We start from the raw sequence: 15,219 nt of genomic DNA on the forward strand, positions 1-15,219 counted from the left end.
GATCACACCGCTGCACTCCAGCCTGGTGACAGAGTGAGACCTTGTCTAAAAAAACAAAAAATAAAAAAAAAAAAACAGTGTCTTCATTAACTTATAATAACTCATAAAAAATTAAAAATTAAACTTTGTCTTCCTGTACCTCCCCGAAAACACAGTTTACTGTGGCTTGCATATTCCCATTGCAATGCTCTATTCCAAAATAACCATTATTTTCTTCTAGAGAGCCCTTCTCTGTTTGTTATTTAGATTGACAAGTCTTCAACAAATGGTGCCAAAACAACTGCATATCCATACTGGCTGAGGTGGGATAAATCTTGACCTTTACCTCACACCATTCATAAAAATTAATTCAAGACGAATCACAGGCCCAAACATAAAAGTTAAAACTACACACAGGGCCAGGCGAGGTGGCTCATGCCTATAATCCCAGCACTTTCAGAGGCCAAGGCAAGCAGATCGCTTAAGTCCAAGAGTTCAAAACTAGCATAGGCAACATGACGAAACCCTGTCTCTACAAAAAATACAAAAAAATTTTTTGCTGGGCATGGTGGCATGCCACTTGGGAGGCTGAGGTGGGAGGATGGCTTCAGTCCAGGAGGTGGGAAGCTGCAGCAAACCAAGATTGCACCACTACACTGTAGCCTGGATGACAGAGCAAGATGCTACCTCAAAAGAATAAACAATTTTTTAAAAATTGGCTTCTTCCACACAGGGTGCTTAGGAGAAATCCGCCTAAGCAAATCTGTCTGCCCTCTCAGTCACTGAGCCCCTGATGAGCTCCTGCCACCGCTCTAGGAATACACACATTGAAGTCTGGGGACAATATATTTATCTAACTTCTGTATCAAAATTAAAGACCTGCTATGGCAGTGAAAAAAGAAACTGAATTTATCATTTTCAACTAAAGAAAAATGACAGACAAAAATCGAACCTGTACGCGGGGCGCGGTGGCTCACACCTGTAATCCCAGCACTTTGGGAGGCCGAAGCGGGAGGATCACGAGGTCAGGAGATCAAGATCATCCTGGCTAACACTGTGAAACTCCGTCTCTACTAAAAATACAAAAAATTAGCCAGGTGTGGTGGCGGACACCCGTAGTCCCAGCTACTCGGGAGACTGAGGCAGGAGAATGGCGTGAACCCAGGAGGCGGAGCTTGCAGTGAGCCGAGATCGCACCACTGGACTCCAGCCTGGGCTACAGAGCGAGACTCCATCTCAAAAAAAAAAAAAAAAAAAGAAAAGAAAACAAAACAAAACAAAAAAATCAAACCTGTGGTGCAGGACAGGATCCTGTGCCCTATACGATTTCTCTGATTCTTATGGGTTTTTACACCATTAACACTTTTAATACTACCTTATTTTACTATTTTTCTTCTCTACCTATTATTTTATTTTTTTTTTCTTTGAGACGGAGTCTCGCTCTGTCACCCAGGCTGCAGTGCAGTGGCGCGATCTCGGCTCACTGCAAGCTCCGCCTCCTGGGTTCCCGCCATTCTCCTGCCTCAGCCTCCCGAGTAGCTGGGACTACAGGTGCCCGCCACCTCGCCCGGCTAATTTTTTTGTATTTTCAGTAGAGATGGCGTTTCACCGTGTTAGCCAGGATGGTCTCGATCTCCTGACCTCGTGATCCTCCCGCCTCGGCCTCCCAAAGAGCTGGGATTACAGGCGGGAGCCACCGCGCCCGTACCTATTATTTTCTTACACATTTATAAGAGAAAGAACGTATTAAAAGAAGCCTACTCTCGTAATTTATGGGATGATGCAAAGAACACGGAGGCAACTCTGTGGGATGGGCATACAGCAGTTTGGCATGGTAAGCAGGGATGCTTTCATCTCTGTGTTGCCGTTCACGTGTATGCATTGGAACTGTGTTACCATGCCATTTCATTGACTGAGAAGATACTGAAAAATATAACGGAAGTGATATTTACTATTCCCTGTTATCTGTTTGCATGCATTGTGCATATGTAAGTGTCTTCCTTAAAATGAATTTCCCACAGAGATTAGTTTCTATTAAACAAAGAGCCAAGCAGCACTGAAGATTGTAAGCTGACATGTGAAAATGTATATTTAACACATCTAAAAGAGTAAGAGACTAATTTATTAAAACTATAAAAAACTGCTTTAAAAAAATTAAAACTACGAAGCTTCTAGAAGAAAATCTAGAATATCTTTGTGACCTTATGGTTGGCAAAAATTTCTTAAAATACAAAAAACCCTAACCATAAAAGAAAAAATATGATGTAGTGAACTGTATCCAAATTAAAATTTTCAAAAGATACCTTTATGGAAATAGAAAAGCCACAGTCTAGAGAAATATTCACAGTGCACATTCGACAAAAGATTCACATCCACAACATATAAAGAACTTCTAGAAATCAATAATATAGAGTCAAATAACCCAGTTTGAACAAAGATGTGAACAGACATTTCACAAGTATAAACAGCCAATATGCACAACACAAGATGTTCCTGGTTGGGCATGGTGGCTCATACCTGTAATCTCAGCACTTTGGGAGGCTGAGGCAGGTGGATCACTTGAGGTCAGGAGTTTGAGACCAGCCTGACCAACGTAGTGAAACCCCGTCTCTACTAAAAATACAAAAATACAAATATTAGCTGGGCATATTGGCACACACTTGTAATCCCAGCTATTCAAGAGGCTGAGACAGGAGAATCACTTGAACCCGGAAGGTACAGTGATCCAAGATCGCACCACTGCACTCCAGCCTGGGTGACAGAGCGAGACTCTGTCTCAAAAAACAAACAAAAAAAAGTTCCTACCCATCAACCATCGCCAGCAAAATGTAAATTAAAACCACAATGAGGGTCGGGTGTGGTGGCTCACACCTGTAATCCCAGCACTTTGGGAAGCCAAGGTGGGCGGATCATGAGGTCAGGAGATCGAGACCATCCTGGCTAACATGGTGAAACCCCATCTCTAATAAAAATACAAAAATTAGCTGGGTGGGTACTCGGGAGGCTGAGGCAGGAGAATTACCTGAACCCTGGAGGTGGAGGGTGCAGTGAGCCGAGATTGCACCACTGTACTCCAGGCTGGCAACAGAGGGAGACTCCACCTCAAAAAAAAAAAAAAAAAAGCAAAAAAAAAAAAACCACAATGAAGTACCATTTCACAACCATGAAAATGCCTAAAATTAAAAGACAATACCATAGGATGGTGAGAATGTGTAACAAATGGAACTTTAATAAATTGCTGAGCAAGTATAAAGTAGTACAACCACACTGACAACAGTTTGGGAGTTTCTTCTAAAGTTAAATATATACCGACTTTGTGACTTAACAATTGCACTTCTAGGCATTTACCCAAGGAAAACTGAAATTCACATTCACCAAGTCTTGTGAAGAATGCTCACAGTACTTTTTTTCATAATAGCCAAAAACTAAAAACAGACCAAATGTCTATTTACGGATTTTTAAAAACTGGTATATTCATATAATGGCATACTACTGAGCAATAAAAGTGAATGAACTACTGATACATGTTACATGATACGACACTGATGCATCTCAAAAATATGTTGAGTTTAAGAAGACAGTTGCAAAAGACTCCACATTACATGATTCCACTCTTAGGAAATTCTTTATCTTTTTTTTTTTTTTTTTTTGAGACGGAGTCTCACTCTTATCACCCAGGCTGGAGTGCAGTGGCGTGATCTGGGCTCACTGCAACCCCCACCTCCCAGGTTCAAGCGATTCTCCTGCCTCAGCCTCCCGAATAGCCGGGATTACAGACGCCCACCACCACATCTAATTTTGGTGTTTTTAGTAGAAACAGGGTTTCACCATTTTGGTCAGGCTGCTCTCGAACTCCTGACCTCAAATGATACGTGCACCTGGTCTCCCAAAGTGCCGGGATTATAGGCGTGAGCCACTGCACCTGGCCACTCTTATGAAATTCTAAAAAAGCAAAACTAAATAACAATAATAGCAATTAGGACAATAATTCCCTAGGGAAAGGGAGTTATTGACTGGAAATGGGCACAATAAATTCATTGGGGTGGGGATAACAGCTTATATCTTAATTGGAGTTGGTGAATATAGGGTCTACCATCTATCAGAATTTGCTGAACTCATTTTAAAAAATCATTTAAAAATCTGTGCATATTAAATGTAAATTGTACCTCTAAATAGTAAATTTATTGACAGTGTATAAAAATAGCTATTTAAAAGTTGCATATAATAGACATACTTAATAAAAACAAAAAAAATACCTTTGTCCACCTGCAAAGCTTCACCCCAGAGTGGCTCCCAATCAACTGATAACCTGAGTGGAAAAGCAGGGAACACAAAGTTGGACTGATCCAAAGTGTCATATCAAAAAGTGACATTAAAATTTAGCAAATTTTTTTTTTTTGCTAAATTATTGCAGTCAACCAACCCATGGCAGAAAACAAGATTTAATTCAGCAAGATGAGAAAACAATTTAAAATGTATATGTATCTAATAACATAGACTCAAAATACATAAAGAAATGATCTTTCTTTTTTTTTTTAAAGACAGTCCCACTCTGTCGTCCAGGCTGGAGTGCAGTGTTGCAATCTCAACTCATTGCAACCTCTGCCTCCTGGGTTTAATCGGTTCTCATGCCTCAGCCTCCTGCATAATTGGGACTACAGTTGTGCTTCACCCTGCCAGGATAATTTGTTTGTATTTTCAGTAGAAATGGGGTTTCACCATGTTGGCAAGGCTGGTCTCAAACTCCTGTCCTCAAGTGATCCATCTATCTCCACCTCCCAAAGTGCTGGGATTACAGGCATGAGCCACCGCACCCAATCAAGAAACAATAAATTAATCCAAAAATTATATGAGGAGATTTTAACCTCTCTGTATCTAACAGATCTCATAGGTAAAAACTCAGTAAAACTCTAAAAGATGTAAGCAACACAACACATAAACTGGACTAAAAATACACAGAGCCCTGCACTCACCAACTACAGAATTTACATTCTTTTCATGGACCAGTGAAACATTTATAAAAATGAACGGCATGCTGGGCCATAAAACAAAAGTAATAATATATTTCAAATGAATGAATGGGGAGCTATCATCAGTAATCTTTGAAAGAAGATGAAGAACCAGGTGTCAATGGGAGATTAAAACAAAGTAATGTTGACCCAAAGACAGAAAAATCAAATTCTAGGAACTACATCTGAAATGTGAATTCTCAGTAGCCGTACAACCTATCATTTCACATTTTTGAGCTACATAGGACATGAAAAGCATGGAAAAAGCCAGGCCAAAGTAATCTCATTTCCTTTTTAAACAAACTAGTAGTACAAACAAGTAGTACATTCTGATTTCAGAAAGCATTCAATACCGTTTCTCATGAGGCTTCAGGTAATAAGCCACAATTATCATGAGTCGCTCACACAAAAAGACTCTTGCAGGCAAATAAGGCAAATGGAGAAATACAGTCTGGATGATAGCATAAGTGGATCAGTGGCTGGTTAAACATCCATATTCACACTGTGATGATTATTGGAGCAATGTCAATTTGGATTACAAGTCTCCAGTGGCGACATTTACAGGGCTTTGTCTTTTATCCTCTTCTACATTTATGTAAACACCTTGCATATAAATAAACAAAGGACTGCTTATGTACTCGAAGGTGGAACTGAGTCCAATTGAATAACTAATCTCTGATACCAAATATGCATTTAAAAGATCCCCAGAGGAAATTCTAGTTCTTCTCTTGGAATTCCATATTATATTGTTCATACTATCATAGAAATCATCCTCTACAACATTAACTCTTTGTATTTTTCTCTCCCAAGATACATAGGTTTCTATAAATTTTGCATTTAGGTAAAGAAAAAAACTGTACATTACAGGATGGAGAGATCTGTAGTTGACCACAGCACAAATATAAGCCAACAGTGTACAACTGCTGAAAATCATTGTGTGGAATTCTGCTTCTAGCCAAGATGGAGTAACAGAGAGGATTTACAATCCTACCTGAAATACCAAAAAATGGACAAAATATATGAAACAACAGATTTCAGAACATGAGACATCAGGCAACAAAAGATGGTGATTCCATAGAGATAGGAAAAAATTAAGGTGAGCCCTCCCGTTACCTCGGCTTACTGTCTGGAAACCTTCTAGGCCATGTAGCAAAGAGAGACTACCCAAGCGAAGCCCAGTGGACTCTTGAGTTTGGAAAATGGAACAGATGACAAAGGTGGCTACAGTTTGCAGGATTGAAAGCTAGAGAGATGAAACCTATGAAGAGACTCCAAGAGTCTACAGGGGATTTCTCTCAAGTATTTGCCCAAGTACTATTTAGCACATTCAGAAGAGAAACACTACTCAAGGATGGGAAAGAACCATTTCTGGAAGACTAGACATTTAGAGAAGAAACAATTACAGAACTTGAAGACACAGTGATAGAAACTATCCCAAATGGGATGGGTGTGGTGGCTCACGCCTGTAATCCCAGCACTTTGGGAGGCGGAGGCAGGTGGATCACCTGAGGTCAGGAGTTCAAGAACAGCCTGACCAATATGGTGAAACCCTGCCTCTATTAAAAATTCAAAAATTAGCCAGGCATGGTGGCACATGCCTGTAATACCAGCTACTAGGGAGGCTGAAGCAGGAGAATCGCTTGAACTCTGGAGGAGGAGGATGCGGTGAGCTGAGATCATACCACTGCACTCCAGACTGGGCAACAAAAGCGAAAGTCCATCTCAAAAAAAAAAACAAAAAAAAAGAAACTATCCCAAATGAAAAGAGGGAGAGAGGAAGGGAAGGACTGGGGTAATGCCTGATGCTTACAGCAGGCTGAGAATTGTAACTGTTTCTGACAGTCAGACTATAAATCTAAAGATGCACAAGGCATTAGGTAGACTACATAGAAGCGTTTTGCCTCAATAGTGAGGAATAATTAGCCCTATACTGAGCCGGCTCTTGTCTCATCATCTAAGAAGCTATAAAAGTAAGATATAAAGCTCAAATTATTTCCAAGTAACTTAACCTCATCCCAGAAAAAAAAAAACAAAAAACTGTTTATAAGAGTGTTTATATAAAAATATCCAGGCCAGGTGCGGTGGCTCACGCCTGTAATCCCGACACTTTGGGAGGCCAAGGTGGGCAGATCAGGAGGTTAGGAGATCAAGACCATCCTGGCTAACAAGGTAAAATCCCATCTTTACTAAAAATACGAAAAATTAGCCAGGCGTGGTGGTGGGCGCCCAGTTACTCAGGAGGCTGAGGCAGGAGAATCACTTGAGGCAGGAGAAGCGCTTGAATCCAGGAGGCAGAGGTTGCAGTGAGCCAAGATCGCGCCACTGCACTCTGGCCTGGGCGACAGAGTGAGACTCCGTCTCAAAAATACATAAATAAATAATAAAAATAAAAATATCCAGTACCTAATAAGGTAAAATTAGGTCCGACATCCAATCAAAGATATGAAGCATGCAAACAGATAGGAAAACATGACCAATGAGGAAAAAAAATCCATCAACCAAAGCTGATCCAGAAATGACAAAGACATTAGCGGATTAGGACAATAAAACAGTTATAACTGTATTCTACAGGCTCAAAAAGGTAATAGATATGGAAAATATAAAAAGCCCCAAACTGAACTTCTAGAAATGAAAACTACAATGTCTAAGTTGAAAACTATATTAAATAGGATTAATGGAAGATGAGACATTACAGAAGATTACTGAACTTGAAAACATAGCAATAGAAACTATCCAAAATGAAAAGTGAGACAGAAGAAAGAATTTTTTTTAAATGAATAGAACATGAATGAGTTGTAGATCAAATTCAAGCAGGCTATTATTACACATATAATTGTAGTCTTCTAGGAAGCAAGTGGGTGAAGGGGGGAATATTTGAAGAAATAATGGCCAGAATTTGTCCAAATTTCATGAAGACCATAAATCCACAAAACCCAAATAAAAAAAACACGAAGAAAACTACACTGAGGCACATTATAATGAAAATGCTCAAAATCAGCATTAAGAGAAAATCTTCCAAGTAGCAGGGGGTTGGGAGAAGGAGGATCCTATTTAAAGGAACAAACAAAAGGATGACTGATTGCTGAACTCTAATCAGAAGCAATGTGAGCAAGAGGACAGTGGAGTAACATCCGTAAAGTACTGAAAGAAAAAACTGCTGTCAACCTACAATTCTATATTCAGCAAAAAATTACTAAACTTGAAGACACAGTGATAGAAAATGAAGGCCAAGTAAAGCCATTTTCAAATATATGAAAGCTGAAAGAACTCATCACCAACAAACCTGCACTATAAGAGATGTTTAAAAAGTCCTTGGAGTTGCCACAGGTAAATTTAAATGAGAGAAAAAAAAAAAAAAAAAAACACAAGTAGTCCTTCAGGCAGATGGAAAAGGATACCAGACGGAACACAGATCTACATGAATAGAACATGGCAACTACATGAGTACCGAAAATGGTAACTATATAAGTAAATATATGAGATTCTAAGATTGTAAATATATAAATCTTTAGTACATAATAGATGCTTTGATTGAATTAAACATAAAAATAGATATTTTTGTTGAAGAAAAAATAATAATAAAGTGTAGGCTTTAGAGGATACATAAAACACTCAGTGTGCTGGTTTATACCTGTAGTCTCAGCTGTGCAGGGGGCTGAGGCAGGAGGATTCCTTGAGCCCAGGAGTTCAAGGCTATAGTGAGCAATGGTCATACCACTGCACTCTAGCCTAGGCAAAAGAGCAAGACCCTACTCAACTAAAAAACAAAAGTAAAAGTAAAATGTGTGATAAAAATTACATACAGGTTAAGAAAGAAATAATGGAAGTATAGTATTGTAAGGTTCTTCTACACATTAAGTGAGATAACATCACTCAAAGATATACTATGAAGTGATAAAGTAAAGTGTAGGCCAGGTGCAGTGGTTCACACCTGTAATCCCAGCACTTTGGGAGGCTGAGGCAGCAGATCACTTGAGGCCAGGAGTTCAAGACCAGCATGGCCAACATGGCGAAAAAATTAGCTGGGCATGGTGGCATAGTCTCTAGTTCCAGTTGCTCAGGAGGCTGAGACAGGAGAATCACTTGAACCCAGCAGGCAGAGGTTGCAGTGAGCCAAGATCATGCCACTTCACCCCAGACTGGGTGAAAGAGACTCTGTCTCCAAAAAAAAAAAAAAAAAAAAAAAGAGGAATAGTGTAAAACCTTGAGCAACTATTAGCAAAAATGTTATTGCTAGTAAGCAAAAAAATATAAAATAGAGTCATTTTTAAAAATTGAATTAATTTGAAAGAACACAGAAAAACAGGAAAAGGGAAATCAAAAAGCAGATGAAATAGAAAATAGCAAGATAAATTTAAATCTATAATGAAATCACATTAATATAATCTACCCTAATTAAAATATAGACAAAGATATTAAAATACAAATATATATATATATATATTTCTCTAGTGCACCAGACTGACGGTTCCTTGAAGAAGATACAGTTTCCTGTGTTTCTCTGCATTGTCAGACTGTCACATAAAAGGTCTCTCATAAATACAGAGGGGAAGTGGGGAGGGGGAAGGAGGAAAGGAGGTAGGTCTACTGATTCCCATTTTACTACTGTTTCTTCCACAGGAAACTAGTATTATTACTCACTCATGCAACTATAACCTCCTTAGTAAGGTAAGACCACAAAAATCCAGATACGACGACTCTACATAAAACACTTCTAATTAACCCCGTCTCATATCATATGAGCTTTTCTATGCATTTTTAATAGCTTTCCCAATGACAGCACTTTTGATCTGTGAACTTGACCCACACTAATAGTAATATCCCAATAAACTAAGCAAAAAGGTAACTCACTGGTCCAGGCAGCCAACAGAAGCGATCCGCAGAAATAAGAAGGTGAATCTTTAGCCTGCTATATCTGCCGCTATGAACAGCTGCTGAGCTAACTAGACAGAGACTTCATTCTAGGTATTACATTAGAATGCCTAAGACTATAGTCATATAACAATTCTTGAAGATTTTCACCTTGTTTAGTAAGGGCTTCTCGGAGAGCAGGAGTTATCATAGCTCTTCTTTCACCATCTTCATTCCTCCCCATGTTCCTGAACAAACCAGACTTCTCTTCCTGCTGTTCCTTTTCTCTCTGCATTAAAATAAAAAAGAATGAAATCCAGAATTGGCAATGTGCAATGTAAATAACAGCACAATCATGAACACCTAGCATCAGAAAAAAGGTCCATTATGAGGCCGGGCACGGTGGCTCACGCCTGTAATCCCAGCATTTTGGGAGGCCAAGGCAGGCCAATGAGCTGAGGTCAGGAGATTGAGACCAGCCCTGCCAACATGGCAAAACCCCATCTCTACTAAAAATACAAAAATTAGCTGGGGATGGTGGCTCACACCTGTAATCCCAGCTACTCAGGAGGCTGAGGCAGGAGAATCACTTGAACCCGGAAGGTGAAAGTTGCAGTGAGCCGAGATCACACCACCACACTCCAGCCTAAGCAACAGAGAAAGACTCCATCTCAAAAAATAAATAATTATAAATAATTTTTAAATTTTTTTTTTAAAAAGGGCTGTTATGAACCATGGCCCACAAAACCCATCCTCTCCAAAGTGAACACACTCACAATGAGACAATAATCTAAAGACATGCCAAGATGCTCTTGTTTAAAGTAACTATATACTCAAACATACACACCCAAAAACCATAAATCTACAATTCACTTATCTAAGTGTCAAACATTTTCAGCAATCTGAGTACAGATAGCTGCCTAACTTCAGCAAGTTGCTTATTTTCTCTGAATTTCCATTTCCTCACCTGAAAAGGGAAAAAAATAACAATAGCAATAGAGAAGAAATATGTTGAAGGTTAAATGAAATAAAATCACAGCACAACCCCTGATGTATAATAGGCGTTCAATAAATTATAGCTGCTGCTGGTATTACATCTCTAAACCCCCAAAACAAGTGAAAAAAGTACTCGAAGGTACCCTGAGAGCCATCAGCTCAGAGACCAAGTCACCCCACTACCACCAACAGCCTTCCCAATGGCTCCTTCTCCTTTATTTTATTTTTTGAAACGGAGTCTCACTTTGTCACCCAGGCCAGAGTGCAGGGGCACGACCTTGGCTCACTGCAACCACCGCCTCCCAGGTTCAAGCAATTCTCATGCCTCAGCCTCCCGAGTAGCTGGGACTACAGGCGTGCACCACCATGCCCGGCTAATTTTTTTGTATTTTTAGTAAAGACAGGGTTTCGCCATGTTGGCCAGGCTGGTCTGAAACTCCTGGCCAATGTCCGCTTCTAGAAGATCCCATGCAGGATATTTTTCTTCAGTGATAGAAAAAGAAACACTTAAGAAATCCAAAGGATAATATAAAATTGATTGTGTTTCATGTTGACTTTGGCCACCAGGAAATTTCACCAGCACACCTTTGATTACTGTTACAAAACCTTGCACCATTCTGGTCTTCTATTCATTGTAATTGGCTTGATATGACAAGATGACCCTCATTCCGTCTTTCTTTTTTTTTTTTTTTTTTGAGACGGAGTCTCACTCTGTCGCCCAGGCTGGAGTGCAGTGGCGCGATCTCAGCTCACTGCAAGCTCCGCCTCCTGGGTTCACGCCATTCTCCTGCCTCAGCCTCCCGAGGAGCTGGGACTACAGGCGCCCGCCACCTCGCCTGGCTAGATTTTTGTATTTTTTAGTAGAGACGGGGTTTCACCAGGTTAGCCAGGATGGTCTCGATCTCCTGACCTCGTGATCCGCCCGTCTCGGCCTCCCAAAGTGCTGGGATTACAGGCTTGAGCCTCCGCGCCCGGCCCATTCCGTCTTTCAATTGATTTCTTCCTCTCTTTTTAAACGTTTATTTGTGTATATTTTAAAATATATCTCCCTATCTTTTTGGGAATGGTAGAGTGCTAAATAATAATTTCAGAGACAACACACAAGATCTGTGTTAGACTTTAGGGGAGATACTCATCAAATCTTACTGACAGCTGCAGAAATTCACAATAACTCATTTTGGCAGTGGTCCTACCACTAAGCCCCAGACCACCCCTGGTGCCTATTTTAAATGTCCAGCCATCCAGCCCCCAGGTGAATAAGTGAATGGACTCACCGTAACACCTCTTCTACTTTAACGTGAGAATATCTCACAGATGAGATCTCAGATCTGCTTCAAACTAAAACAGAAGGGGGTATACAAAGGGTACTTGGGGGAGGATGGCCCGTAAGTTGCTGGTTGATGAGGCCAGGCAATAGGTAATAAGAATTCACTATATCACTCTGTGTACTTCTGAGAACATTCAATGTTCCCCATACATAAAATGTAAAACAAGATTAAAATTTTTAACACTTGGCCGGGCACATCGGCTCACACCTGTAACCCCAGTACTATGGGAGGCCGAGGCAGGGGGAATCACCTGAGGTCAGGAGTTCGAGACCAGCCTGGCCAACATGGTAAAACCCCGTCCCTACTAAAAATACAAAAATTAGCCAGGCATGGTGGCGGGCACCTATAATCGCAGCTACTAGGGAGGCTGAGACAAGAGAATCGCTTGAACCCAGGAGGCGGAGGTTTCAGTGAGCCAAGATTGCATCACTGCACTCCAGTCTGGGCGACAGAGAGAGACTCTGCCTCAAAAAAAAAAAAAAAAAAATTAACACTCACAGAAAGTAAATGAAATTTGGAGTCAATATCTCTACATTCTCTGTTACTTCAGGGACATGCTCTGAAATAGGAAATCAGTGAAAAAAGTACTTTAGAGAATCAAATGTACCAAATGAGAAAAAAAAAAAAAAAAAGCCACATTAAGTCCTATCTGTCCTAAAAGTCAGCATTCCAAATTACTAAATATAATCAAAATGCAAGGCAAATGAACATTTTGGCTTCCAGTAATAGAGTTCTTAATTACACATTACTGGATGGAGCTGAAAAAATTCATAAACAAACATCAATCATTTGTTCTTCCAATAAATGTAATTAGTTTAATGCTAGGCCTTTTATACAAATAAAAAGGCTCCAGTTATTATTTTGTTAAGATAGTTTAAAATAGAAGGAATCCTTTGCCTTTTGTTTTCCGAAATGAGGCCTCCCTACGTTGCCCAGGCTGGTCTCAAACTCCTGGGCTCAAGTGATCCTCCCGCCTCAGCTACCCAAGTAGTTTGTTTTGTTTTTTTAATCTAAAAGCAAAAGTGTGAGCTTGATAAAGAAGTCTTGTGGTGAAGCAAAACGAACAAATCTCAACCTTGAAAGCATTTAAATTCTCTGAAGCAATTCTATAGCAAGTCTCTATAATTCCTCCACAAATCATGCAAAAAATTGATGAGAGATGGCAGTATTTGCCCTCAAAAGCCTCTGTCACCACAAAACATCACGGCTTATTTGCTTAACCCAAAGGCCAAATAAATCCAAAATTGGACCCAGGCCCATGACACTGGCCTCTGACCACTGTGCCCAAAGCTCCACAGATATCCTCTTGGGGTTTTTTGTTTTGTTTTGTTTTGTTTTGTTTTTTGTTTTTTTGAGACAGAGTCTCGCTCTGCCGCCCAGGCTGGAGTGCAGTGGCGTGATCTTGGCTCACTGCAAGCTCCGCCTCCCGGGTTCACGCCATTCTCCTGCCTCAGCCTCCCGAGTAGCTGGGACTACAGGCGCCCGCCACCTCGCCCGGCTAGTTTTTTTGTATTTTTTTAGTAGAGACGGGGTTTCACTGTGTCAGCCAGGATGGTCTCGATCTCCTGACCTCGTGATCCGCCCGTCTCGGCCTCCCAAAGTGCTGGGATTACAGGCTTGAGCCACCGCGCCCGGCCTTCTCTTGGGGTTTTAAACAGAGACTTCTGGCCCCTACAAAATGAACAGACTCCAAAGGACGGCCATGGAATACTGTCCCTGTCCCTTCACTAGAGAAAGTATCTATTATAAAATGTGAGTGTTGCAACCCCAGAGTCAGTCATAAGGGCTATGATTAAACGTCTTGAGCACTCAGGACAAACAAAATTCATCATTCCTTCCCTCTAAGGCAGCTCAATCCTATCTTCCATATGCAGTAGTAACTTCGCTTCTGAAAAGAAATGTAATGGTTTATAATACTCCGCAAGGGAGTTTAATGCACCATTCAAATTCTAACTCTAATCTGCTAGGTGCAGACACTGTTTACTCTCTGCCCAGAATATAACAATACAACAACCCATATAGTTTTGTGTATTTATTCATTTATAGTTGTTACATGACCTAAATAGAAATAAGTAAGATCCCAGAATCAGCCAACCTTGATTTCTTCCTCTCCTGTACCATCCCATTTAAAGATGAGTGGCCAAATTCTGTAACCACATAACCAGCCCAATCTGGTTCAATTACATGTAGTAAACTTGTAAGCTGTATTTCAGTTGCCATGAACCCCCAGGTTGTAGGTCAGGTAACTCGAGCACAGATGAACCCAGTGTGCCCAATGTGTGACACCAGAGGCAATCAGAACTAAAAAGTCAACCACAGGCAGAACCAAAGGGCTAGGATCAGGGAAAAGAGAGAATTAAGAAGCAAGCCTCGGCATCACCTCAGGGCATGCGCCAATCAGATCATGCCTTGGCATCGCCTCACGGCATGCTCCAATCAAATCACACCTCCTGGCATCACTTTGTTGCAAGATCCAATCAGATCACACTTCACTAATTATACTGCCTCATGGTAATCCTTCTGCCTATAACATCTGCTCCAGTCTCCAGCTCAGGGAGACAGATTTGAGTGTTTCTTCCTATCTCCTTGCCAGTCGACTCCCAATAAAGCCTTTCTTTTTTCCAAAGCCAGTGCCATGGTATTGGTTTCTATTTACATCCAGCAGTAAGCCCATTGCCCAGTAAAACAGTTCTAGGGTTTCATTTCCTAACATAACTGTTCTCTCCACCTACAATGCCACCGTTCTTGTCCATGGCCTTGATTTCTCCTAAGGGACGACAGCAAAAGCCAAACTAAACGGTCTCCCTGTCTCCAACCTCCACTTCCATTCCTCCCATCTCCCATACCCATCACACTTGCCTTGAAACAAAACTCATGTCCTAGCCAAGCTGCAGTGGCCTGACATGCAAACAGGAAAGCCAATTATAAGCCAACTTCCTAAGCACTTATGAAAATCGCAACGAATACACAAAACGTTCTTTACAAACTGACAGGACTACATGAATCTTATAGAGTAATAGGAATAAAGCAGTGGTACTAATGTTTTTTGTTTGTTT

At 40.6% G+C, this 15,219-nt stretch overlaps 1 protein-coding gene across 6 annotated transcripts in view; it reads right to left on the reverse strand.

Annotated features, from left to right (window-relative positions):
- Positions 1-15,219, reverse strand: part of LOC102133005 (S-adenosyl-L-methionine-dependent tRNA 4-demethylwyosine synthase TYW1) — a 254,181-nt gene that overhangs the window by 192,747 nt on the left and 46,215 nt on the right. For 5 of the 6 annotated variants that reach the window (XM_065541834.1, XM_005549423.4, XM_065541832.2 and 2 more), the window contains 2 exons: positions 10,011-10,128; positions 4,236-4,288 (listed from right to left, as the gene is read on the reverse strand). In XM_065541834.1, coding sequence (XP_065397906.1) covers positions 4,236-4,288; positions 10,011-10,128 — 171 coding nt within the window. The remainder of the gene's footprint in view (positions 1-4,235; positions 4,289-10,010; positions 10,129-15,219) is intronic. The other variant, XR_012432333.1, reaches the window with a different exon arrangement.

The sequence above is a fragment of the Macaca fascicularis genome, chromosome 3 (genome assembly GCF_037993035.2).
Source record: "Macaca fascicularis isolate 582-1 chromosome 3, T2T-MFA8v1.1".
NCBI classification, from domain to species: domain Eukaryota; kingdom Metazoa; phylum Chordata; class Mammalia; order Primates; family Cercopithecidae; genus Macaca; species Macaca fascicularis.